Source organism: Panulirus ornatus, chromosome 18 (assembly GCF_036320965.1).
Source record: "Panulirus ornatus isolate Po-2019 chromosome 18, ASM3632096v1, whole genome shotgun sequence".
NCBI lineage: Eukaryota > Metazoa > Arthropoda > Malacostraca > Decapoda > Palinuridae > Panulirus > Panulirus ornatus.
The window spans coordinates 45003708-45031382 of NC_092241.1; the positions used below are offsets into that span (position 1 = coordinate 45003708).

Below are 27675 nucleotides of genomic sequence, written 5' to 3' on the forward strand. Positions count from 1 at the left end.
CTTCTCAAGCTCACTTACTCTCACCACCCTCTTCACCCCAACATTCACTCTTCTTTTCTGAAAACCCATACAAATCTTCACCTTAGCCTCCACAAGATAATGATCAGACATCCCTCCAGTTGCACCTCTCAGCACATTAACATCCAAAAGTCTCTCTTTCGCACGCCTGTCAATTAACACGTAATCCAATAACGCTCTCTGGCCATCTCTCCTACTTACATAAGTATACTTATGTATATCTCGCTTTTTAAACCAGGTATTCCCAATCATCAGTCCTTTTTCAGCACATAAATCTACAAGCTCTTCACCATTTCCATTTACAACACTGAACACCCCATGTATACCAATTATTCCCTCAACTGCCACATTACTCACCTTTGCATTCAAATCACCCATCACTATAACCCGGTCTCGTGCATCAAAACCACTAACACACTCATTCAGCTGCTCCCAAAACACTTGCCTCTCTTGATCTTTCTTCTCATGCCCAGGTGCATAAGCACCAATAATCACCCACCTCTCTCCATCAACTTTCAGTTTTACCCATATTAATCGAGAATTTACTTTCTTACACTCTATCACATACTCCCACAACTCCTGTTTCAGGAGTATTGCTACTCCTTCCCTTGCTCTTGTCCTCTCACTAACCCCTGACTTTACTCCCCAGACATTCCCAAACCACTCTTCCCCTTTACCCTTGAGCTTCGTTTCACTCAGAGCCAAAACATCCAGGTATATATATATATATATATATATATGCTTCACATACCCTGATTCAATCCATTGACAGCATGTCAACCCCGGTATACCACATCGATCCAATTCACTCTATTCCTTGCCCGCCTTTCACCCTCCTGCATGTTCAGGCCCCGATCACTCAAAATCTTATTCACTCCATCTTTCCACCTCCAATTTGGTCTCCCACTTCTCCTCGTTTCCTCCACCTCTGACACACACACACACACACACACACACACACACACACACACACACACACACATACACACACACATATATATATATATATATATATATATATTAAAAAAGGGGGTGACTGTATTGTTGACTGGTTGGTAAGGTTATTTAATGTATGTATGACTCACGGTGAGGTGCCTGAGGATTGGCGGAATGCGTGCATAGTGCCATTGTACAAAGGCAAAGGGGATAAGAGTGAGTGCTCAAATTACAGAGGTATAAGTTTGTTGAGTATTCCTGGTAAATTATATGGGAGGGTATTGATTGAGAGGGTGAAGGCATGTACAGAGCATCAGATTGGGGAAGAGCAGTGTGGTTTCAGAAGTGGTAGAGGATGTGTGGATCAGGTGTTTGCTTTGAAGAATGTATGTGAGAAATACTTAGAAAAGCAAATGGATTTGTATGTAGCATTTATGGATCTGGAGAAGGCATATGATAGAGTTGATAGAGATGCTCTGTGGAAGGTATTAAGAATATATGGTGTGGGGGGCAAGTTGTTAGAAGCAGTGAAAAGTTTTTATCGAGGATGTAAGGCATGTGTACGTGTAGGAAGAGAGGAAAGTGATTGGTTCTCAGTGAATGTAGGTTTGCGGCAGGGGTGTGTGATGTCTCCATGGTTGTTTAATTTGTTTATGGATGGGGTTGTTAGGGAGGTGAATGCAAAAGTTTTGGAAAGAGGGGCAAGTATGAAGTCTGTTGGGGATGAGAGAGCTTGGGAAGTGAGTCAGTTGTTGTTCGCTGATGATATAGCGCTGGTGGCTGATTCATGTGAGAAACTGCAGAAGCTGGTGACTGAGTTTGGTAAAGTGTGTGAAAGAAGAAAGTTAAGAGAAAATGTGAATAAGAGCAAGGTTATTAGGTACAGTAGGGTTGAGGGTCAAGTCAATTGGGAGGTGAGTTTGAATGGAGAAAAACTGGAGGAAGTGAAGTGTTTTAGATATCTGGGAGTGGATCTGGCAGCGGATGGAACCATGGAAGCGGAATTGGATCATAGGGTGGGGGAGGGGGCGAAAATTCTGGGAGCCTTGAAGAATGTGTGGAAGACGAGAACATTATCTCGGAAAGCAAAAATTGGTATGTTTGAAGGAATAGTGGTTCCAACAATGTTGTATGGTTGCGAGGCGTGGACTATGGATAGAGTTGTGCGCAGGAGGATGGGGTGTTCAGTGTTGTAAATGGAAATGGTGAAGAGCTTGTAGATTTATGTGCTGAAAAAGGACTGATGATTGGGAATACCTGGTTTAAAAAGCGAGATATACATAAGTATACGTATGTAAGTAGGAGAGATGGCCAGAGAGCGTTATTGGATTAAGTGTTAATTGACAGGCGTGCGAAAGAGAGACTTTTGGATGTTAATGTGCTGAGAGGTGCAACTGGAGGGATATCTGATCATTATCTTGTGGAGGCTAAGGTGAAGATTTGTATGGGTTTTCAGAAAAGAAGAGTGAATGTTGGGGTGAAGAGGGTGGTGATAGTAAGTGAGCTTGAGAAGGAGACCTGTGTGAGGAAGTACCAGGAGAGACTGAGTACAGAATGGAAAAAGGTGAGAACAATGGAAGCAAGGGGAGTGGGGGAGGAATGGGATGTATTTAGGGAATCAGTGATGGATTGCGCAAAAGATGCTTGTGGCATGAGAAGAATGGGAGGTGGGTTGATTAGAAAGGGTAGTGAGTGGTGGGATGAAGAAGTAAGAGTATTAGTGAAAGAGAAGAGAGAGGCATTTGGACGATTTTTGCAGGGAAAAAATGCAATTGAGTGGGAGATGTATAAAAGAAAGAGACAGGAGGTCAAGAGAAAGGTGCAAGAGGTGAAAAAAAAAGGGCAAATGAGAGTTGGGGTGAGAGAGTATCATTAAATTTTAGGGAGAATAAAAAGATGTTCTGGAAGGAGGTAAATAAAGTGCGTAAGACAAGGGAGCAAATGGGAACTTCAGTGAAGGGCGCAAATGGGGAGGTGATAACAAGTAGTGGTGATGTGAGAAGGAGATGGAGTGAGTATTTTAAAGGTTTGTTGAATGTGTTTGATGATAGAGTGGCAGATATAGGGTGTTTTGGTCGAGGTGGTGTGCAAAGTGAGAGGGTTAGGGAAAATGATTTGGTAAACAGAGAAGAGGTAGTGAAAGCTTTGCGGAAGATGAAAGCCGGCAAGGCAGCAGGTTTGGATTGTATTGCAGTGGAATTTATTAAAAAAGGGGGTGACTGTATTGTTGACTGGTTGGTAAGGTTATTTAATGTAAGTATGACTCATGGTGAGGTGCCTGAGGATTGGCAGAATGCGTGCATAGTGCCATTGTACAAAGGCAAAGGGGATAAGAGTGAGTGCTCAAATTACAGAGGTATAAGTTTGTTGAGTATTCCTGGTAAATTATATGGGAGGGTATTGATTGAGAGGGTGAAGGCATGTACAGAGCATCAGATTGGGGAAGAGCAGTGTGGTTTCAGAAGTGGTAGAGGATGTGTGGATCAGGTGTTTGCTTTGAAGAATGTATGTGAGAAATACTTAGAAAAGCAAATGGATTTGTATGTAGCATTTATGGATCTGGAGAAGGCATATGATAAGAGTTGATAGAGATGCTCTGTGGAAGGTATTAAGAATATATGGTGTGGGAGGAAAGTTGTTAGAAGCAGTGAAAAGTTTTTATCGAGGATGTAAGGCATGTGTACGTGTAGGAAGAGAGGAAAGTGATTGGTTCTCAGTGAATGTAGGTTTGCGGAAGGGGTGTGTGATGTCTCCATGGTTGTTTAATTTGTTTATGGATGGGGTTGTTCGGGAGGTAAATGCAAGAGTTTTGGAAAGAGGGGCAAGTATGAAGTCTGTTGGGGATGAGAGAGCTTGGGAAGTGAGTCAGTTGTTGTTCGCTGATGATACAGCGCTGGTGGCGGATTCATGTGAGAAACTGCAGAAGCTGGTGACTGAGTTTGGTAAAGTGTGTGGAAGAAGAAAGTTAAGAGTAAATGTGAATAAGAGCAAGGTTATTAGGTACAGTAGGGTTGAGGGTCAAGTCAATTGGGAGGTGAGTTTGAATGGAGAAAAACTGGAGGAAGTGAAGTGTTTTAGATATCTGGGAGTGGATCTGTCAGCGGATGGAACCATGGAAGCGGAAGTGGATCATAGGGTGGGGGAGGGGGCGAAAATCCTGGGAGCCTTGAAGAATGTGTGGAAGTCGAGAACATTATCTCGGAAAGCAAAAATGGGTATGTTTGAAGGAATAGTGGTTCCAACAATGTTGTATGGTTGCGAGGCGTGGGCTATGGATGAAGAGCAGTCTGATTTCAGAAGTGGTAGAGGATGTGTGGATCAGGTGTTTGCTTTGAAGAATGTATGTGAGAAATACTTAGAAAAGCAAATGGATTTGTATGTAGCCTTTATGGATCTGGAGAAGGTATATGATAAGAGTTGATAGAGATGCTCTGTGGATGGTATTAAGAATACATGGTGTGGGAGGCAAGTTGTTAGAAGCAGTGAAAAGTTTTTATTTAGGATGTAAGGCATGCGTACATGTAGGAAGAGACAAAAGTGATTGGTTTTCAGTGAATGTAGGTTTGCGGCAGCTGTGTGTGATGTCTCCGTGGTTGTTTAATTTGTTTATGGATGGGGTTGTTAGGGAGGTGATTGCAAGAGTTTTGGAAAGAGGGGCAAGTATGCAGTCTGTTGTGGATGAAAGAGTTTGGGAAGTGAGTCAGTTGTTGTTCGCTGATGATACAGTGTGAGTGGTTGATTCATGTGAGAAACTGCAGAAGCTGGTGACTTGAGTTTGGTAAAGTGTGTGAAAGAAGAAAGCTGAGATTAAATGTGAATAAGAGCAAGGTTATTAGGTACAGTAGGGTTGAGGGACAAGTCAATTGGGAGGTAAGTTTGAATGGAGAAAAACAGGAGGAAGTGAAGTGTTTTAGATATCTGCGAGTGGATTTGGCAGCGGAAGTGAATCATTGGGTAGGGGAAGGGGCGAAAGTTCTGGGAACGTTGAAGAATATGTGGAAGTCAAGAACATTATTTCGGAAAGCAAAAATGGGTATGTTTGAAGGAATAGTGGTTCCAACAATGTTATATGGTTGTGAGGCGTGGACTATAGATAGAGTTGTGCGCAGGAGGGTGGTTACGCTGGAAATGAGATGTCTGAGGACAATATGTGGTGTGAGGTGGTTTGATCGAGTAAGTAATAATAGGGTAAGAGAGATGTGTGGTAATAAGAGTGTGGTTGAGAGAGCAGAAGAGGGTGTTTTGAAATGGTTTGGTCATATGGAGAGAATGAGTGGGGAAAGATTGACCAAGAGAATATATGTGTCAGAGGTGGAGGGAACAAGGAGAAGTGGGAGACCAAATTGGAGGTGGAAAGATGGAGTGAAAAAGATTTTGAGCGATCAGGGCCTGAACATGCAGGAGGGTGAAAGGCGTGCAAGGAATAGAGTGAATTGGAACGATGTGGTATACCAGGGTCGACGTGCTGTCAATGGATTGAAGCAGGGCATGTGAAGTGTCTGGGGTAAACCATGGAAAGGTCTGTGGGGCCTAGATGTGGAAAGGGAGCTGTGGTTTCGGTGCATTATTACATAACAACTAGAGACTGAGTGTGAAGGAAGGTGGCCTTTGTTGTCTTTTCCTAGTGCTACCTCACGCACATGAAGGGGGAGGGGGTCGTTATTTCATGTATGGTGGGATGGCGATGGGAATGAATAAAAGCAGACAGTATAAATTATGTACATGTGCAAATATGTACATGTCTGTGCGTGAATATATATGTATACGTTGAGATGTATAGGTATGTATATGTGCATGTGTGGACGTGTATGTATATACATGTGTATGTGGGTGGGTTGGGCCATTCTTTCGTCTGTTTCCCTGCGCTACCTCGCTAACGTGGGAGACAGCGACAAAGCAAAATAAATAAATAATATTTATGTTGCTTTACAATCACTATTGTCTTACAATCTCAATTTGTCTCTCCTAATCAAGCACTGCCACCTTCTTATCAACACAAATCATTATATATCTAAAAATACATGCAATAACCTGAATAATCTGAACATCTCAGTATCAAGATCATGACCTTACAAAAGGGGTCAGAACCCACCCAAGACCATACAAAAAAGAATGCAGGGAATAAAATAACCTTAAGCAGATATGCCAATAAAACTGAATATACAAATCCTCAAGAAAATAATGCATTCTATGATTACAATGCTGATGAAAAAAGCATTTACTTCGCACTTAGTACCCAATTTTCTAATAAGCAGTTTTACAATATATATGCTCTCTCTCTCTCTCTCTCTCTCTCTCTCTCTCTCTCTCTCTCTCTCTCTCTCTCTCTGCTCAAATATTTCATTAAATCACTTTATGTCAATTATCTAATTTTCAGTCACTTTATGTATTTCTGTAATAATGTTTTAGTTTTGGTACACTATACATAACAGCTAGAAATAAGGCGAGTGTGAACGAGGGCAATGTTCATTTGTTCTAAATGCTACCTCCCTAAGCAGAATAGGCAACCAAGTGAAGAAAAAACCCAAATGCTTAACACTAATGAAATATCAGCATTCTCTGTAAATGCTTGTGCTATTCCAGCAACCAAGCTCATAATAAATAAGTCGATTCTAACATGAAAATCAAAGAGAATGCCATCATTTACTTACTTAAAACTGTTTTATTCTGCTAACCTTCTAAAGCAGACACTCACTCAAAACTTTTTAACATAAGGGTTTTGGCTAACCTTCTAAAGCAGACATCTACAAAAACAGAATCCATAAAATTTTTAATCCAAGTAAAAATAAATAATTCCTCTACCTGTAACAAGTTGTATCAGACTCAACTTGAGGACAATCACGGGATATGTGACCACCTGCACCACACACATAGCAGCGCTTTTCATTATCTTGATCTCCTCCAATTGGACATTCACGAGAGATGTGCCCAATCTTGCCACAGACATAACACTGGAATGTCAATATATGTTTAACTTCATACATCTGTAATTCATTAACTGTGATAATTCATACCATACATGAAAAAACAAAATGATCTTCAGTAATATATCTAAATCAACAGATAAATTATTTAGCCCATGCTTACACTGCAATGGATGACGAGACTTTCATACTTGAAATGGGAAAGTAATAATAACCAAAGAATATGGAAAAGAATCTGTTATCCGGCTCAAAACATGTGAAATATTGTATATTATGATCACAAAAATAAGTTCAATACAACAAAATAATTCATTTACTTATCTATTATACTTGATCACCATTTCCCGCATTAGTGAGGTAGCAACAAGAAACAGACGAAGGATGATCCATTATCTCTCTTCACTAGGTATACACATATATGCACATAACATACATAAACATATATATAAATATTCATTTATCTTTTATTTTTCATACTTGATCAACGTTTCCCACTCAGCAAAGTGGTGCCATGAAAGACGAAAAATTACCCACCCACTCATATACTCACATATAAAGGCCCATACATGTCCATATACATACATATACATATCAAAATATACATACACAGCCATATACATATACACACACACATGTACTTATTCATACATGCTTGCCTTCATCCAGTCTTGGCGCTAACCCGCCCCAAAGTAAACAGCATTGCTACCCCATGCTTCAGTGAGGTAGCACCAGGAAAACAGACAAAAAACGCTACATTCGTTCACACTCAGTCTCCAGCTGTCCTGTGTAACGCACCAAAACCACAGATACCTACCCACCCACATCCTGGAACCAAAGACCTTTCCAGAGATTACCACAGACATTTCACATGCCCGAGTTTCGTCCATTAACAGCATGTCGACTCTGGTTGACAATATTGTTCCAATTCACTCTATTCCTTGCATGCCTCTTACCCTCCTGTACATTCAGGCCCTGATCGCTCAAAATCTTTTTCACTCCATCCTTCCACCTCCAATTTGGTTTCACACTTCTCCATCTTCCCTTCACCTCTGACACATATATCCTCTTTGTCAATCTTTCCTCACTCATTCTCTCCATATGTCCAAACCATGTCAATACACCCTTATTTGCTCTCTCAACCACACTCCTTTTATTACAACACATCTCTCTCACCCTTTCATTACTTACACAATCAAACCACCTCACACTACATACTGTCCTCAACACTTCATTTCCAACACATCCACCCTCCTCTTAGGTCCACAACCCTATCTATTACACATCCCTCGTAGCGAGGAATACCATGTTATATTTTTGGAACTAATGTTCCTTCAAACATATCCATTTCTGCTCTCCGAGATAATGTTCTCTCCTTCCAAACATTCTTCATTGGTCCAAGAACATTTGCCCCCTCCCCTACCAAATGACTTACTTCCATGGTTCCATTCACTACCAAGTCCACTACCAGATATCTAAAACAATTCACTTCCTCCTATCATTATCCATTAAAACTTACATTGCAACTAAGTAGCAATAACTTGCTCCACAACCCAGCTGAACCTAATAACCTTGCTCTTATTCACACTTACTATCAACATTCTCATTTTAAACACTCTTCCAAACTCAGTCACCAACTTCTACAGTTTCTCACTTGAATCAGCCACCAGTGCTGTATCATCAGCGAACAAAAACTAGCTCACTTTCCAGATCCTCTCATCCCCAACAAACTGCATACTCACCCCTCTCTCCAAAACTTGTACATTTACCTCCCTAACCACCCCATACATAAACAAATCGAACAACCATGGAGACATCACACACCCTTGCTGCTGACCAACCTTCAGTGTATACCAATCACTCTGCTCCACTCCTACTCATACACACACATTACATCCTTGATAAAAACTTCCCTCTGTTTCTAGCAGCTTCACTTCCACACCCTACATTCTTAAGATCTTCCACAAAGCACCTCTAACAACCCTATCATGTGCCTTCTCCAGATCCATAAATGCTACATACAAATCCATCTGATTTCCTAAATATTTCTCACATTCTTCAAAACAAACATCTGATCCACTTATCCTCTACCACTTCTGAAACCACACTGCTCCTCCCAAATCTGACCATCTAACAATCTTTGTAAAGCTAATGGTTATATCTAAAAACTGAAAACTATGTAATAATATGCAATGCAGTTTCCTTTTTAACAGTTCATAAGTCTAATTACACTGATACTGGCAACAATTCCTCAACTATTTCTATTCCTTCCACAGTTATATATAATTAATATCTAACTGATTTTTTGGCATTCCATAAGTACATGTTCCATGATACTACAGCAGTTTCAGATATAACATATTGGTGCAGGTTTCTTCTAAATTATGCCATCATGGGTTTCTGTAATATGAATATTCCTCACTTTACACAGAAATGTCTGAAATTACCGATTCCTAAAATAGGGACAATGTTATGTTAATTTCTGGAGTTTCAATTTCTGAAACTCCCGATTCCTGATAAAGGGACAATGTTATATGTTACTTTTTGCAGTTTCAAAGTACTATTTGCTTGTCATTTACAAGTAACAATATTCATTCTGCTCATAAAATCAATATGAGGCGTAACTCACAAATATTTTCCTATATATAGCTCCTTTGGCCTCAGCGTCAGCTATTCCATAACTACACATGCCAACATGTCCTGAACACTAGCAAAATTATACACTCATCCTTTGAGTGGATCATTACAATCCAATCTTCGATTTCTTAAACTAAGGGATGCACTGAAGCATAGAGTGGTGCGGCTTGAAGTGCAATCTGGAATTGGTGCAAACTAATTATCGTTTTTGGAGATACCTCAATGAATGGAAGTGCACCCTGAAAACCATTCAGTTATGCAGTAAATAAGGAAAATTCTCATAGTAGTTTTGCAATGAGGGAATCTTTTTCAACATTTACGGCAAAGCCTATCTCATCAAATGCTCGGTCATCAGCAAGTATCTGCATTCTCTGTGCATGGACAGTGACATGATAAATTAACTTACTTTTTGTTATTACTGAAACAATGTTGCTTTTGGTAGTAATTGTCCTTTTCCTGCAAAGATTCACCTCACAAAACTTCCAGGGAAGGAGCCAAGCAAGGCCTCCTTCATTAATCAGGCACAAACCACTCCCATCAACGGTAATACTTTGTCATACTTGATCGCCATTTCCCACACTGGCAGGGTAGCACAAGGAGAAGACGAAGAAAGGCCGCATTAGCTAACATTCATTCTCTACCTGTTATATGCAATGCATCTAAAACACAGTTCCCTATCCACAACCAGGCCCATTAGAACTTTACTAGGTTAACCATGGTTCAGTCCACTGACAGCATGTCAATCCTATATGATACCATATCGTTCCAATTCACTCTATCCTATGCACCCCTTTCACTCTCCTGCATGTTGATGCTATGATCATACATAATCTATTTAACTCGATCTTTCCATTTCCAATTTGGTCTATCATTCTCCTTGTTCCTCAAGTTCTCACACACATGTATCTTCTTTATTAATCTTTCCCCACTCATTCTCTCCATATATCCAAACCATTCAGGCAAACCCTCTTCATCTCTTCCAAAGACAATTTATTACAAAACCTCTCTAACCCTTTTATTACTTATAAAACAATAAAACAAGCAAACATTACAAGCTCTACTCAAAAAAATCTTACTTCCAACACTTACAGCGTCATAAATACATCCTCACTTACAGCCCGCAACTGACATCCACATAACACAGTTGAAACCATTATAATTTCTAAAATACCCAGAAACTTCGCCCCTGGTGTACATGTGTGTCTGTGTGCGTGTGTGTGTATATATATATATATATATTTAGTGTATCGTATTTATTAATTATACTTTGTCGCTGTCTCCCGTGTTAATGAGGTAGCACAAGCAAAATGACGAAAGAATCGCCCAACCCTCCCACATACACATGTATATATATACACAACCACACATGCACATATACGTACAGACCTATACATTTCAACACACACACACACACACACACATATATATATATATATATATATATATATATATATATATATATATATATATATATATATGGATGGAACCATGGAAGCGGAAGTGGATCATAGGGTGGGGGAGGGGGCAAAAATTCTGGGAGCCTTGGAGAATGTGTGGAAGTCGAGAACATTATCTCGGAAAGCAAAAATGGGTATGTTTGAAGGAATAGTGGTTCCAACAATGTTGTATGGTTGCGAGGCATGGGCTATGGATAGAGTTGTGCGCAGGAGGATGGATGTGCTGGAAATGAGATGTTTGAGGACAATGTGTGGTGTGAGGTGGTTTGATCGAGTAAGTAACGTAAGGGTAAGAGAGATGTGTGGAAATAAAAAGAGCGTGGTTGAGAGAGCAGAAGAGGGTGTTTTGAAATGGTTTGGGCACATGGAGAGAATGAGTGAGGAAAGATTGACCAAGAGGATATATGTGTCGGAGGTGGAAGGAACGAGGAGAAGAGGGAGACCAAATTGGAGGTGGAAAGATGGAATGAAAAAGATTTTGTGTGATCGGGGCCTGAACATGCAGGAGGGTGAAAGGAGGGCAAGGAATAGAGTGAATTGGATCGATGTGGTATACCGGGGTTGAGGTGCTGTCAGTGGATTGAATCAGGGCATGTGAAGCGTCTGGGGTAAACCATGGAAAGCTGTGTAGGTATGTATATTTGCGTGTGTGGACGTATGTATATACATGTGTATGGGGGTGGGTTGGGCCATTTCTTTCGTCTGTTTCCTTGCGCTACCTCGCAAACGCGGGAGACAGTGACAAAGCAAAAAAAAAAAAAAAAGAAAATATATATATATATATATTGTCCCTGGGGATGGGGGAGCAAGAATACTTCCCACGTATTCCCTGCGTGTCGTAGAAGGCGACTAAAAGGGGAGGGAGCGGGGGGCTGGAAATCCTCCCCTCTCGTTTTTTTTTTTAATTTTCCAAAAGAAGGAACAGAGAATTGAGCCAGGTAAGGGTAGTCCCTCAAAGGCACAGTCCTCTGTTCTTAACGCTACCTCGCTAATGTGGGAAATGGCGAATAGTTTGGAAAAAAAAAAAAAAAAAAATATATATATATATATATATATATATATACATATGTATATATATGTATGGGTTTTCAGAAAAGAAGAGTGAATGTTGGGGTGAAGAGGGTGGTGAGAGTAAGTGAGCTTGGGAAGGAGACTTGTGTGAGGAAGTACCAGGAGAGACTGAGTACAGAATGGAAAAAGGTGAGAGCAATGGAAGTAAGGGGAGTGGGGGAGGAATGGGATGTATTTAGGGAATCAGTGATGGATTGCGCAAAAGATGCTTGTGGCATGAGAAGAGTGGGAGGTGGGTTGATTAGAAAGGGTAGTGAGTGGTGGGATGAAGAAGTAAGAGTATTAGTGAAAGAGAAGAGAGAGGCATTTGGACGATTTTTGCAGGGAAAAAATGAAATTGAGTGGGAGACCTGGGGATAGGGGAGAAAGAATACTTCCCACGTATTCCCTGCGTGTCGTAGAAGGCGACTAAAAGGGAAGGGAGCGGGGGGCTGGAAATCCTCCCCTCTCGTTTTTTTTTAATTTTCCAAAAGAGGGAACAGAGAAGGGGGCCAGGTGAGGATATTCCCTCAAAGGCCCAGTCCTCTGTTCTTAACGCTACCTCGCTATCGCGGGAAATGGCGAATAGTATGAAAAAAAAAAAAAAAAAAAAAAAAAAATATATATATATATATATATATATATATATTTATTTCATATATTTATTTTGCTTTGTCACTGTCTCCCGAGTTAGCGAGGTAGCGCAAGGAAACAAACGAAAGAATGGCCCAACCCGGACACATACACATGTATATACATACATGTCCACACATGCACAATATACATATCTATACATCTCAATGTACACATATATATACACACACAGACATATACACATACACACATGTACATAATTCATACTGTCTGCCTTTATTTCTTCCCCTCGCCACACATGGAATAAACACCCCCTCCCCCCTCATGTGTGCGAGGTAGTGCTAGGAAAAACACCAAAGGCCCCATTCGTTCACACTCAGTCTCTAGCTGTCATGTAATAATGCACCGAAACCACAGCTCCCTTTCCACATCCGGGCCCCACACACTTTGCATGGTTTGCCCCAGACGCTTCACATGCCCTGGTTCAATCCACTGACAGCACGTCGACCCCGGTATATCACATCATTCCAATTCACTCTATTCCTTGCATGCCTTTCACCCTCCTCCATGTTCAGGCCCCGATCACTCAAAATCTTTTTCACTCCATCTTTCCACCTACAATTTGGTCTCCCACTTCTCCTCATTCCCTCCACCTCTGACACATATATCCTCTTGGTCAATCTTTCCCCACTCATTCTCTCCATGTGACCAAACCATTTCAAAACACCCTCTTCTACTCTCTCAACCACACTCTTTTTATTTCCACACATCTCTCTCACCCTTACATTACTTACTCGATCAAACCACCTCACACCACATATTGTCCCCAAACATCTCATTTCCAGCACATCCACCCTCCTCCGCACAACTCTATCCATAGCCCACGCCTCGCAACCATAAAACATTGTTGGAACCACTATTCCTTCAAACATAACCATTTTTGCTTTCCGAGATAATGTTCTCGACTTCCAAACATTCTTCAAGGCTCCCAGAATTTTCGCCCCCTCCCCCACCCTATGATTCACTTCCGTTTCCATGGTTCCATCCGCTGCTAGATCCACTCCCAGATATCTAAAATACTTCACTTCCTCCAGCTTTTCTCCATTCAAACTTACCTCCCAATTGACTTGACCCTCAACCCGACTGTACCTAATAACCTTGCTCTTATTCACATTTACTCTTACCTTTCTTCTTTCACACACTTTAACAAACTCAGTCACCAGCTTCTACAGTTTCTCACATGAATCAGCCACCAGCGTTGTATCATCAGCGAACAACAACTGACTCACTTCCCAAGCTCTCTCATCCACAAAAGACTGCATACTTGCCCCTTTCCAAAACTCTTGCATTCACCTCCCTAACAACCCCATCCATAAACAAATTAAACAATCATGGAGACATCACACACCTGCCGCAAACCTACATTCACTGAGAACCAATCACTTTCCTCTCTTCCTACACGTACACATGCCTTACATCCTCGATAAAAACTTTTCACTGCTTTTAACAACTTGCCTCCCACACCATATATTCTTAAAACCTTCCACAGAGCATCTCTATCAACTCTATCATATGCCTTCTCCAGATCCATAAATGCTGCATACAAATCCATTTGTTTTTCTAAGTATTTCTCGCATATATTCTTCAAAGCAAACACCTAATCCACACACCCTCTACCACTTCTGAAACCACACTGCTCTTCCCCAATCTGATGCTCTGTACATGCCTTCACCCTCTCAATCAATACCCTCCCATATAATTTCGCAGGAATACTCAACAAACTTATACCTCTGTAATTTGAGCACTCACTCTTATCCCCTTTGCCTTTGTACAATGGCAATATGCAAGCATTCCGCCAATCCTCAGGCACCTCACCATGAATCATACATACATTAAATAACCTTACCAACCAGTCAACAATACAGTCACCCCCTTTTTTAATAAATTCCACTGCAATGCCATCCAAACCTGCTGCTTTGCCGGCTTTCATCTTCCGTAAAGCTTTTCCTACCTCTTCTCTGTTTACCAAATCATTTTCCCTAACCCTCTCACTTTGCACACCACCTCGACCAAGACACACCACATCTGCCACTCTATCATCAAACACATTCAACAAACCTTCGAAATACTCACTCCATCTCCTCACATCACCACTACTTGTTATCACCTCCCCATTTGCCCCCTTCACTGAAGTTCCCATTTGCTCCCTTGTCTTACGCACTTTACTTACCTCCTTCTAAAACATCTTTTTATTCTCCCTGAAATTTAATGATACTCTCTCGCCCCAACTCTCATTGCCCTCTTTTTCACCTCTTGCACCTTTCTCTTGACCTCCTGCCTCTTTCTTTTATACCTCTCCCACTTATTTGCATTTTTTCCCTGCAAAAATCGTTCAAATGCCTCTCTCTTCTCTTTCACTAATAATCTTACTTCTTCATCCCACCACTCACTACCTTTTCTAATCAACCCACCCCCACGCTTGTCATGCCACAAGCATCTTTTGCGCAAGCCATCACTGCTTCCCTAAATACATCCCATTCCTCCCCCACTCCCCTTACCTCCTTTCTTCTAACCTTTTACCATTCTGTACTCAGTCTCTCCTGGTACTTCCTCACACAAGTCTCCTTCCCAAGCTCACTTACTCTCACCACTCTCTTCACCCCAACACTCTTCTTTTCTGAAAACCCCCACAAATCTTCACCTTTGCTTCCACAAGATAATGATCAGACATCCCTCCAGTTGCACCTCTAGGCACATTAACATCCAAAAGTCTCTCTTTCGTGCGTCTATCAATTAACACGTAATCCAATAATGCTCTCTGGCCATCTCTCCTACTTGCATACGTATACTTAGGTATATCTCGCTTTATAAACCAGGTATTCCCAATCACCAGTCCTTTTTCAGCACATAAATCTACAAGCTCTTCTCCATTTCCATTTACAACACTGAACACTCCATGTATACCAATTATTCCCTCAACTGCCACATTACTCACCTTTGCATTCAAATCACCCATCACTATAACCCGGTCTTTTGCATCAAAACCACTAACACACTCATTCAGCTGATCTCAAAACACTTGCCTCTCATGATCTTTCTTCTCATGCCCAGGTGCATATGCACCAATAATCACCCATCTCTCTCCATCAACTTATATATATATATATATAAATATATATATATATATATATATATATATATATATATATATATATATATATATATATATATATATATATATATATGCACCTGGGCATGAGAAGAAAGATCAAGAGAGGCAAGTGTTTTGGGAGCAGCTGAATGAGTGTGTTAGTGGTTTTGATGCACGAGACCGGGTAATAGTGATGGGTGATTTGAATGCAAAGGTGAGTAATATGGCAGTTGAGGGAATAATTGGTATACATGGGGTGTTCAGTGTTGTAAATGGAAATGGTGAAGAGCTTGTAGATTTATGTGCTGAAAAAGGACTGATGATTGGGAATACCTGGTTTAAAAAGCGAGATATACATAAGTATACTTATGTAAGTAGGAGAGATGGCCAGAGAGCGTTACTGGATTACATGTTAATTGACAGGCGTGCGAAAGAGACTTTTGGATGTTAATGTGCTGAGAGGTGCAACTGGAGGGATGTCTGATCATTATCTTGTGGAGGCTAAGGTGAAGATTTGTATGGCCTTTCAGAAAAGAAGAGTGAATGTTGGGGTGAAGAGGGTGGTGAGAGTAAGTGAGTTTGAGAAGGAGACCTGTGTGAGGAAGTACCAGGAGAGACTGAGTACAGAATGGAAAAAGGTGAGAACAATGGAAGTAAGGGGAGTGGGGGAGGAATGGGATGTATTTAGGGAATCAGTGATGGATTGCGCAAAAGATGCTTGTGGCATGAGAAGAGTGGGAGGTGGGTTGATTAGAAAGGGTAGTGAGTGGTGGGATGAAGAAGCAAGAGTATTAGTGAAAGAGAAGAGAGAGGCATTTGGACGATTTTTGCAGGGAAAAAATGCAATTGAGTGGGAGATGTATAAAAGAAAGAGACAGGAGGTCAAGAGAAAGGTGCAAGAGGTGAAAAAAAGGGGCAAATGAGAGTTGGGGTGACAGAGTATCATTAAATTTTAGGGAGAATAAAAAGATGTTCTGGAAGGAGGTAAATAAAGTGCGTAAGACAAGGGAGCAAATGGGAACTTCGGTGAAGGGCGCAAGTGGGGAGGTGATAACAAGTAGTGGTGATGTGAGAAGGAGATGGAGTGAGTATTTTGAAGGTTTGTTGAATGTGTTTGATGATAGAGTGGCAAATATAGGGTGTTTTGGTCGAGGTGGTGTGAAAAGTGAGAGGGTTAGGGAAAATGATTTGGTAAACAGAGAAGAGGTAGTGAAAGCTTTGCGGAAGATGAAAGACGGCAAGGCAGCAGGTTTGGATGGTATTGCAGTGGAATTTATTAAAAAAGGGGGTGACTGTATTGTTGACTGGTTGGTAAGGTTATTTAATGTATGTATGACTCATGGTGAGGTGCCTGAGGATTGGCAGAATGCGTGCATAGTGCCATTGTACAAAGGCAAAGGGGATAAGAGTGAGTGCTCAAATTACAGAGGTATAAGTCTGTTGAGTATTCCTGGTAAATTATATGGGAGGGTATTGATTGAGAGGGTGAAGGCATGTGCAGAGCATCAGATTGGGGAAGAGCAGTGTGGTTTCAGAAGTGGTAGAGGATGTGTGGATCAGGTGTTTGCTTTGAAGAATGTATGTGAGAAATACTTAGAAAAGCAAATGGATTTGTATGTAGCATTTATGGATCTGGAGAAGGCATATGATAGAGTTGATAGAGATGCTCTGTGGAAGGTATTAAGAATATATGGTGTGGGAGGAAAGTTGTTAGAAGCAGTGAAAAGTTTTTATCGAGGATGTAAGGCATGTGTACGTGTAGGAAGAGAGGAAAGTGATTGGTTCTCAGTGAATGTAGGTTTGCGGCAGGGGTGTGTGATGTCTCCATGGTTGTTTAATTTGTTTATGGATGGGGTTCTTAGGGAGGTAAATGCAAGAGTTTTGGAAAGAGGGGCAAGTATGAAGTCTGTTGGGGGGAGAGAGCTTGGGAAGTGAGTCAGTTGTTGTTGGCTGATGATACAGCGCTGGTGGCTGATTCATGTGAGAAACTGCAGAAGCTGGTGACTGAGTTTGGAAAAGTGTGTGGAAGAAGAAAGTTAAGAGTAAATGTGAATAAGAGCAAGGTTATTAGGTACAGTAGGGTTGAGGGTCAAGTCAATTGGGAGGTGAGTTTGAATGGAGAAAAACTGGAGGAAGTGAAGTGTTTTAGATATCTGGGAGTGGATCTGGCAGCGGATGGAACCATGGAAGCGGAAGTGGATCATAGGGTGGGGGAGGGGGCGAAAATCCTGGGGGCCTTGAAGAATGTGTGGAAGTCGAGAACATTATCTCGGAAAGCAAAAATGGGTATGTTTGAAGGAATATTGGTTCCAACAATGTTGTATGGTTGCGGGGCGTGGGCTGTGGATAGAGTTGTGCGCAGGAGGATGGATGTGCTGGAAATGAGATGTTTGAGGACAATGTGTGGTGTGAGGTGGTTTGATCGAGTGAGTAACGTAAGGGTAAGAGAGATATGTGGAAATAAAAAGAGCATGGTTGAGAGAGCAGAAGAGGGTGTTTTGAAGTGGTTTGGGCACATGGAGAGAATGAGTGAGGAAAGATTGACCAAGAGGATATATGTGTCGGAGGTGAAGGGAACAAGGAGAAGAGGGAGACCAAATTGGAGGTGGAAAGATGGAGTGAAAAAGATTTTGTGTGATCGGGGCCTGAACATGCAGGAGGGTGAAAGGAGGGCAAGGAATAGAGTGAATTGGAGCGATGTGGTATACCGGGGTTGACGTGCTGTCAGTGGATTGAAGCAGGGCATGTGAAGCGTCTGGGATAAACCATGGAAACCTGTGTAGGTATGTATATTTGCGTGTGTGGACGTATGTATATACGTGTGTATGGGGGGGGGCCATTTCTTTCGTCTGTTTCCTTGCGCTACCTCGCAAACGCGGGAGACAGCGACAAAGTATAATAAATACATTAAATAAATAGATATATATATATATATATATATATATATATATATATATATATATATATATATATATATATATATATATATATTCTCTTTTGTCGCTGTCTCCCGCGTTTGCGAGGTAGCGCAAGGAAACAGACGAAAGTAATGGCCCAAAGCATCCCCATACACATGTATATACATACGTCCACACACGCAAATATACATACCTACACAGCTTTCCAAGGTTTACCCCAGACGCTTCACATGCCCTGATTCAATCCACTGACAGCACGTCAACCGCAGTATACCTCATCGATCCAATTCACTCTATTCCTTGCCCTCCTTTCACCCTCCTGCATGTTCAGGCCCCGATCACACAAAATCTTTTTCACTCCATCTTTCCCCCTCCAATTTGGTCTCCCACTTCTCCTCGTTCCCTCCACCTCCGACACACATATCCTCTTGGTCAATCTTTCCTCACTCATTCTCTCCATGTGCCTAAACCATTTCAAAATACCCTCTTCTGCTCTCTCAACCACGCTCTTTTTATTTCCACACATCTCTCTTACCCTTACGTTACTTACTCGATCAAACCACCTCACACCACACATTGTACTCAAACATCTCATTTCCAGCACATCCATCCTCCTGCGCACAACTCTATCCATAGCCCACGCCTCGCAACCATACAACATTGTTGGAACCACTATTCCTTCAAACATACCCATTTTTGCTTTCCGAGATAATGTTCTCGACTTCCACACATTCTTCAAGGCTCCCAGGATTTTCGCCCCCTCCCCCACCCTATGATCCACTTCCGCTTCATTGGTTCCATCTGCTGCCAGATCCACTCCCAGATATCTAAAACACTTTACTTCCTCCACTTTTTCTCCATTCAAACTTACCTCCCAATTGACTTGACCCTCAACCCTACTGTACCTAATTACCTTACTCTTATTCATATTTACTCTTAACTTTCTTCTTTCATACACTTTACCAAACTCAGTCACCAGCTTCTGCAGTTTCTCACATAAATCAGCCACCAGCGCTGTATCATCAGCGAACAACAACTGACTCACTTCCCAAGATCTCTCATCCTCAAAAGACTTCATACTTGCCCCTCTTTCCAAAACTATATATAATATATATATATATATATATATATATTATATGTATTTTCTAACTTTCTAAAATGGGAAACAGAAGAAGGAGTCACGCGGGGAGTGCTCATCCTCCTCGCAGGCTTAGACTGGGGTGTCTAAATGTGTGTGGATGTAACCAAGATGGGAAAAAAGGAGAGATAGGTAGTATGTTTGAGGAAAGGAACCTGGATGTTTTGGCTCTGAGTGAAACGAAGCTCAAGGGTAAAGGGGAAGAGTGGTTTGGGAATGTCTTGGGAGTAAAGTAAGGGGTTAGTGAGAGGACAAGAGCAAGGGAAGCAGTAGCACTACTCCTGAAACAGGAGTTGTGGGAGTATGTGATAGAATGTAAGAAAGTAAATTCTCGATTAATATGGGTAAAACTGAAAGTAGATGGAGAGAGATGGGTGTTTATTGGTGCATATGCACCTGGGCATGAGAAGAAAGATCATGAGAGGCAAGTGTTTTGGGAGCAGCTGAATGAGTGTGTTAGTGGTTTTGATGCACAAGACCGGGTTATAGTGATGGGTGATTTGAATGCAAAGGTGAGTAATGTGGCAGTTGAGGGAATAATTGGTATACATACATAGGGTGTTCAGTGTTGTAAATGGAAATGGTGAAGAGCTTGTAGATTTATGTGCTAAAAAAGGACTGGTGATTGGGAATACCTGGTTTAAAAAGCGAGATATACATAAGTATACGTATGTAAGTAGGAGAGATGGCCAGAGAGCGTTATTGGATTACGTGTTAATTGACAGGCACGCGAAAGAGAAACTTTTGGATGTTAATGTGCTGAGAGGTGCAACTGGAGGGATGTCTGATCATTATCTTGTGGAGGCTAAGGTGAAGATTTGTATGGGTTTTCAGAAAAGAAGAGTGAATGTTGGGGTGAAGAGGGTGGTGAGAGTAAGTGAGCTTGGGAAGGAGACTTGTGTGAGGAAGTACCAGGAGAGACTGAGTACAGAATGGAAAAAGGTGAGAACAATGGAAGTCAGGGGAGTGGGGGAGGAATGGGATGTATTTAGGGAATCAGTGATGGATTGCGCAAAAGATGCCTGTGGCATGAGAAGAGTGGGAGGTGGGTTGATTAGAAAGTGTAGTGAGTGGTGGGATAAAGTAAGATTATTAGTGAAAGAGAAGAGAGAGGCATTTGGACGATTTTTTCAGGGAAAAAATGCAATTGAGTTGGAGAAGTATAAAACAAAGAGACAGGAGGTCAAGAGAAAGGTGCAAGAGGTGAAAAAGAGGGCAAATGAGAGTTGGGGTAAGAGAGTATCATTAAATATTAGGGAGAATAAAAAGATGTTCTGGAAGGAGGTAAATAAAGTGCTAAGACAAGGGACCAAATGGGAACTTCAGTGAAGGGAGCAAATGGGGAGGTGATAACAAGTAGTGGCGATGTGAGAAGATGGAGTGAGTATTTTGAAGGTTTGCTGAAAGTGTTTGATGATAGAGTGGCAGATATAGGGTGTTTTGGTCGAGGTGGTGTGCAAAGTGAGAGGGTTAGGGAAAATGATTTGGTAAACAGAGAAGAGGTAGCAAATGCTTTGCGGAAGATGAAAGCCGGGAAGGCAGCAGGTTTGGATGGTATTGCAGTGGAATTTATTGAAAAAGTGGGTGACTATTATTGACTGGTTGGTAAGGTTATTTAATGTATGTATGACTCATGGTGAGGTGCCTGAGGATTGGCGGAATGCATGCATAGTGCCATTGTACAAAGGCAAAGGGGATAAGAGTGAGTGCTCAAATTACAGAGGTATAAGTTTGTTGAGTATTCCTGCGAAATTATATGGGAGGGTATTGATTGAGAGGGTGAAGGCACGTACAGAGCATCAGATTGGGGAAGAGCAGTGTGGTTTCAGAAGCGGTAGAGGATGTGTGGATCAGGTGTTTGCTTTGAAGAATGTATGTGAGAAATACTTAGAAAAGCAAATGGATTTGTATGTAGCATTTATGGATCTGGAGAAAGCATATGATAGAGTTGATAGAGATGCTCTGTGGAAGGTATTAAGAATATATGGTGTGGGAGGCAAGTTGTTAGAAGCAGTGAAAAGTTTTTATCGAGGATGTAAGGCATGTGTACGTGTAGGAAGAGAGGAAAGTGGCTGGTTCTCAGTGAATGTAGGTTTGCGGCAGGGGTGTGTGATGTCTCCATGGTTGTTTAATTTGTTTATGGATGGGGTTGATAGGGAGGTGAATGCAAGAGTTTTAGAAAGAGGGGCAAGTATGAAGTCTGTTGGGGATGAGAGAGCTTGGGAAGTGAGTCAGTTGTTGTTCACTGATGATACAGCGCTGGTGGCTGATTTATGTGAGAAACTGCAGAAGCTGGTGACTGAGTTTGGTAAAGTGTGGGAAAGAAGAAAGTTAAGAGTAAATGTGAATAAGAGCAAGGTTATTAGGTACAGTAGGGTTGAGGGTCAAGTCAATTGGGAGGTGAGTTTGAATGGAGAAAAAGTGGAGGAAGTAAAGTGTTTTAGATATCTGGGAGTGGATCTGGCAGCGGATGGAACCATGGAAGCGGAAGTGGATCATAGGGTGGGGAAGGGGGCGAAAATTCTGGGAGCCTAGAAGAATGTTTGGAAGTCGAGAACATTATCTCGGAAAGCAAAAATGGGTATGTTTGAAGGAATAGTGGTTCCAACAATGTTGTATGGTTGCGAGGCGTGGGCTATGGATAGATGTGTGCGCAGGATGATGGATGTGCTGGAAATGAGATGTTTGAGGACAATGTGTGGTGTGAGGTGGTTTGATCGAGTAAGTAACGTAAGGGTAAGAGAGATGTGTGGAAATAAAAAGAGCGTGGTTGAGAGAGCAGAAGAGGGTGTTTTGAAATGGTTTGGGCACATGGAGAGAATGAGTGAGGAAAGATTGACCAAGAGGATATATGTGTCGGAGGTGGAGGGAACGAGGAGAAGTGGGAGACCAAATTGGAGGTGGAAAGATGGAGTGAAAAAGATTTTGTAAGATCGGGGCCTGAACATGCAGGAGGGTGAAAGGAAGGCAAGGAATAGAGTGAATTGGATCGATGTGGTATACCGGGGTTGACGTGCATTCAGTGGATTGAATCAGGGAATGTGAAGCGTCTGGGGTAAACCATGGAAAGCTATGTAGGTATGTATATACATGTGTATGGGGGTGGGTTGGGCCATTTCTTTCGTCTGTTTCCTTGCGCTACCTCACAAACGCGGGAGACAGCGACAAAACAAGAAAAAAAAAAAAAAAAATATATATATATATATATATATATATATATATATATATATATATATATATATATATATTGCAGTGGAATTTATTAAAAAAGGGGGTGACTGTATTGTTGACTGGTTGGTAAGGTTATTTAATGTATGTATGACTCATGGTGAGGTGCCTGAGGATTGGCGGAATGCGTGCATAGTGCCATTGTACAAAGGCAAAGGGGATAAGAGTGAATGCTCAAATTACAGAGGTATAAGTTTGTTGAGTATTCCTGGTAAATTATATGGGAGGGTATTGATTGAGAGGGTGAAGGCATGTACAGAGCATCAGATTGGGGAAGAGCAGTGTGGTTTCAGAAGTGGTAGAGGATGTGGGGATCAGGTGTTTGCTTTGAAGAATGTATGTGAGAAATACTTAGAAAAGCAAATGGATTTGTATGTAGCATTTATGGATCTGGAGAAGGCATATGATAGAGTTGATAGAGATGCTCTGTGGAAGGTATTAAGAATATATGGTGTGGGAGGAAAGTTGTTAGAAGCAGTGAAAAGTTTTTATCGAGGATGTAAGGCATGTGTACGTGTAGGAAGAGAGGAAAGTGATTGGTTCTCAGTGAATGTAGGTTTGCGGCAGGGGTGTGTGATGTCTCCATGGTTGTTTAATTTGTTTATGGATGGGGTTGTTAGGGAGGTAAATGCAAGAGTTTTGGAAAGAGGGGCAAGTATGAAGTCTGTTGGGGATGAGAGAGCTTGGGAAGTGAGTCAGTTGTTGTTCGCTGATGATACAGCGCTGGTGGCTGATTCATGTGAGAAACTGCAGAAGCTGGTGACTGAGTTTGGTAAAGTATGTGGAAGAAGAAAGTTAAGAGTAAATGTGAATAAGAGCAAGGTTATTAGGTACAGTAGGGTTGAGGGTCAAGTCAATTGGGAGGTGAGTTTGAATGGAGAAAAACTGGAGGAAGTGAAGTGTTTTAGATATCTGGGAGTGGATCTGGCAGCGGATGGAACCATGGAAGCGGAAGTGGATCATAAGGTGGGGGAGGGGGCGAAAATTCTGGGGGCCTTGAAGAATGTGTGGAAGTCGAGAACATTATCTCGGAAAGCAAAAATGGGTATGTTTGAAGGAATAGTGGTTCCAACAATGTTGTATGGTTGCGAGGCGTGGGCTATGGATAGAGTTGTGCGCAGGAGGATGGATGTGCTGGAAATGAGATGTTTGAGGACAATGTGTGGTGTGAGGTGGTTTGATCGAGTGAGTAACGTAAGGGTAAGAGAGATGTGTGGAAATAAAAAGAGCGTGGTTGAGAGAGCAGAAGAGGGTGTTTTGAAGTGGTTTGGGCACATGGAGAGAATGAGTGAGGAAAGATTGACCAAGAGGATATATGTGTCGGAGGTGGAGGGAACAAGGAGAAGAGGGAGACCAAATTGGAGGTGGAAGGATGGAGTGAAAAAGATTTTGTGTGATCGGGGCCTGAACATGCAGGAGGGTGAGAGGAGGGCGAGGAATAGAGTGAATTGGAGCGATGTGGTATACCGGGGTTGACGTGCTGTCAGTGGATTGAATCAAGGCATGTGAAGCGTCTGGGGTAAACCATGGAAAGCTGTGTAGGTATGTATATTTGCGTGTGTGGACGTATGTATATACATGTGTATGGGGGGGGGGGGGGGGGCCATTTCTTTCGTCTGTTTCCTTGCGCTACCTCACAAACGCGGGAGACAGCGACAAAACAAGAAAAAAAAAAAAAAAAATATATATATATATATATATATATATATATATATATATATATATATATATATATATATATTGCAGTGGAATTTATTAAAAAAGGGGGTGACTGTATTGTTGACTGGTTGGTAAGGTTATTTAATGTATGTATGACTCATGGTGAGGTGCGTGAGGATTGGCGGAATGCATGCATAGTGCCATTGTACAAAGGCAAAGGGGATAAGAGTGAATGCTCAAATTACAGAGGTATAAGTTTGTTGAGTATTCCTGGTAAATTATATGGGAGGGTATTGATTGAGAGGGTGAAGGCATGTACAGAGCATCAGATTGGGGAAGAGCAGTGTGGTTTCAGAAGTGGTAGAGGATGTGGGGATCAGGTGTTTGCTTTGAAGAATGTATGTGAGAAATACTTAGAAAAGCAAATGGATTTGTATGTAGCATTTATGGATCTGGAGAAGGCATATGATAGAGTTGATAGAGATGCTCTGTGGAAGGTATTAAGAATATATGGTGTGGGAGGAAAGTTGTTAGAAGCAGTGAAAAGTTTTTATCGAGGATGTAAGGCATGTGTACGTGTAGGAAGAGAGGAAAGTGATTGGTTCTCAGTGAATGTAGGTTTGCGGCAGGGGTGTGTGATGTCTCCATGGTTGTTTAATTTGTTTATGGATGGGGTTGTTAGGGAGGTAAATGCAAGAGTTTTGGAAAGAGGGGCAAGTATGAAGTCTGTTGGGGATGAGAGAGCTTGGGAAGTGAGTCAGTTGTTGTTCGCTGATGATACAGCGCTGGTGGCTGATTCATGTGAGAAACTGCAGAAGCTGGTGACTGAGTTTGGTAAAGTATGTGGAAGAAGAAAGTTAAGAGTAAATGTGAATAAGAGCAAGGTTATTAGGTACAGTAGGGTTGAGGGTCAAGTCAATTGGGAGGTGAGTTTGAATGGAGAAAAACTGGAGGAAGTGAAGTGTTTTAGATATCTGGGAGTGGATCTGGCAGCGGATGGAACCATGGAAGCGGAAGTGGATCATAAGGTGGGGGAGGGGGCGAAAATTCTGGGGGCCTTGAAGAATGTGTGGAAGTCGAGAACATTATCTCGGAAAGCAAAAATGGGTATGTTTGAAGGAATAGTGGTTCCAACAATGTTGTATGGTTGCGAGGCGTGGGCTATGGATAGAGTTGTGCGCAGGAGGATGGATGTGCTGGAAATGAGATGTTTGAGGACAATGTGTGGTGTGAGGTGGTTTGATCGAGTGAGTAACGTAAGGGTAAGAGAGATGTGTGGAAATAAAAAGAGCGTGGTTGAGAGAGCAGAAGAGGGTGTTTTGAAGTGGTTTGGGCACATGGAGAGAATGAGTGAGGAAAGATTGACCAAGAGGATATATGTGTCGGAGGTGGAGGGAACAAGGAGAAGAGGGAGACCAAATTGGAGGTGGAAGGATGGAGTGAAAAAGATTTTGTGTGATCGGGGCCTGAACATGCAGGAGGGTGAGAGGAGGGCGAGGAATAGAGTGAATTGGAGCGATGTGGTATACCGGGGTTGACGTGCTGTCAGTGGATTGAATCAAGGCATGTGAAGCGTCTGGGGTAAACCATGGAAAGCTGTGTAGGTATGTATATTTGCGTGTGTGGACGTATGTATATACATGTGTATGGGGGGGGGGGGCCATTTCTTTCGTCTGTTTCCTTGCGCTACCTCGCAAACGCGGGAGACAGCGACAAAGTATAATAAAAAAAAAATAATATATATATATATATTTTTTTTTTTTTTTTTTTTTTTTTTTATACTTTGTCGCTGTCTCCCGCGTTTGCGAGGTAGCGCAAGGAAACAGACGAAAGAAATGGCCCCCCCCCCCCATACACATGTCGTAGAAAGCGACTAGAGGGGACGGGAGCGGGGGGCCGGAAATCCTCCCCTCCTTGTATTAACTTTCTAAAATGGGAAACAGATATATATATATATATATATATATATATATATATATATATATATATATATATATATATATATATATACACACAGACATATACATATATACACATGTACATAGTTCATACTTGCTGTCTTTATTCATTCTCATCACCACACAAGACAACACCTTCCCCCAGTATGTGCGTGATGTAACACTAGGAAAAGACAACAAAGGCCACATTCGTTCACACAGTCTCTAGCTGTCATGAATAATGCATAGAAACAACAAATCCCTGCCCACGTCCAGGACACACAAAACTTTCCATGGTTTACCCCAAACGCTTCACATGCCCTAGTTCATTCCATTGACAGCACGACCACCCCGGTATACCACATCGTTCCAATTCACTCTATTCCTTGCACGACTTTCACCCTCCTGCATGTTAAGGCCCCGATCACTCAAAATCTTTTTCACTCCATCTTTCCACCTCCAATTTGGTCTCCCACTTCTCCTCATTCCCTCCACCTCTGACACATATATCCTCTCTGTGAATTTCTCCTCACTCATTCTCTCCATGTGACCAAACCATTTCAATACACCCTCTTTTGCTCTATCATTCACACTCTTCTTATTGCCACACATCTCTCACCCTTTCATTACTTACTCAATCAAACCACTTCACGCCACATATTGTCCTAAAACATCTCATTTCCAAAACATCCACCCTACTCCGCACAACTCTATCTACAGCCCACGCCTCGCAATCATATCACATTGTTGGAACCACTATTCCTTCAAACATATCCATTTTTGCTTTCCAAGATAATGTTCTAGACTTACACACATTTTTCAACGCTCCCAAAACTTTCGCCCCCTCCCCCAACCTGTAGCTCACTTCCGCTTCCATGGTTCCATCCACTAGCAAATCCACTCCCAGATATCTAAAACACTTTACTTCCTCCACTTTTTCTCCATTCAAACTTACCTCCCAATTGACTTGTCCCTCAACCCTAAAGAACCTAATAACCTTGCTATTATTCACATTTACTCTCAGCTTTCTT

At 41.8% G+C, this 27675-nt stretch overlaps 1 protein-coding gene across 8 annotated transcripts in view; it reads right to left on the bottom strand.

The window, feature by feature from the left end:
• The window catches only part of CNBP (CCHC-type zinc finger nucleic acid binding protein), a 439472-nt gene that overhangs the window by 199474 nt on the left and 212323 nt on the right, over nucleotides 1–27675 (bottom strand). For all 8 annotated transcript variants that reach the window (XM_071673026.1, XM_071673027.1, XM_071673025.1 and 5 more), the window contains one exon: nucleotides 6757–6905. In XM_071673026.1, the coding sequence (XP_071529127.1) occupies nucleotides 6757–6905 (149 nt within the window). The remainder of the gene's footprint in view (nucleotides 1–6756; nucleotides 6906–27675) is intronic.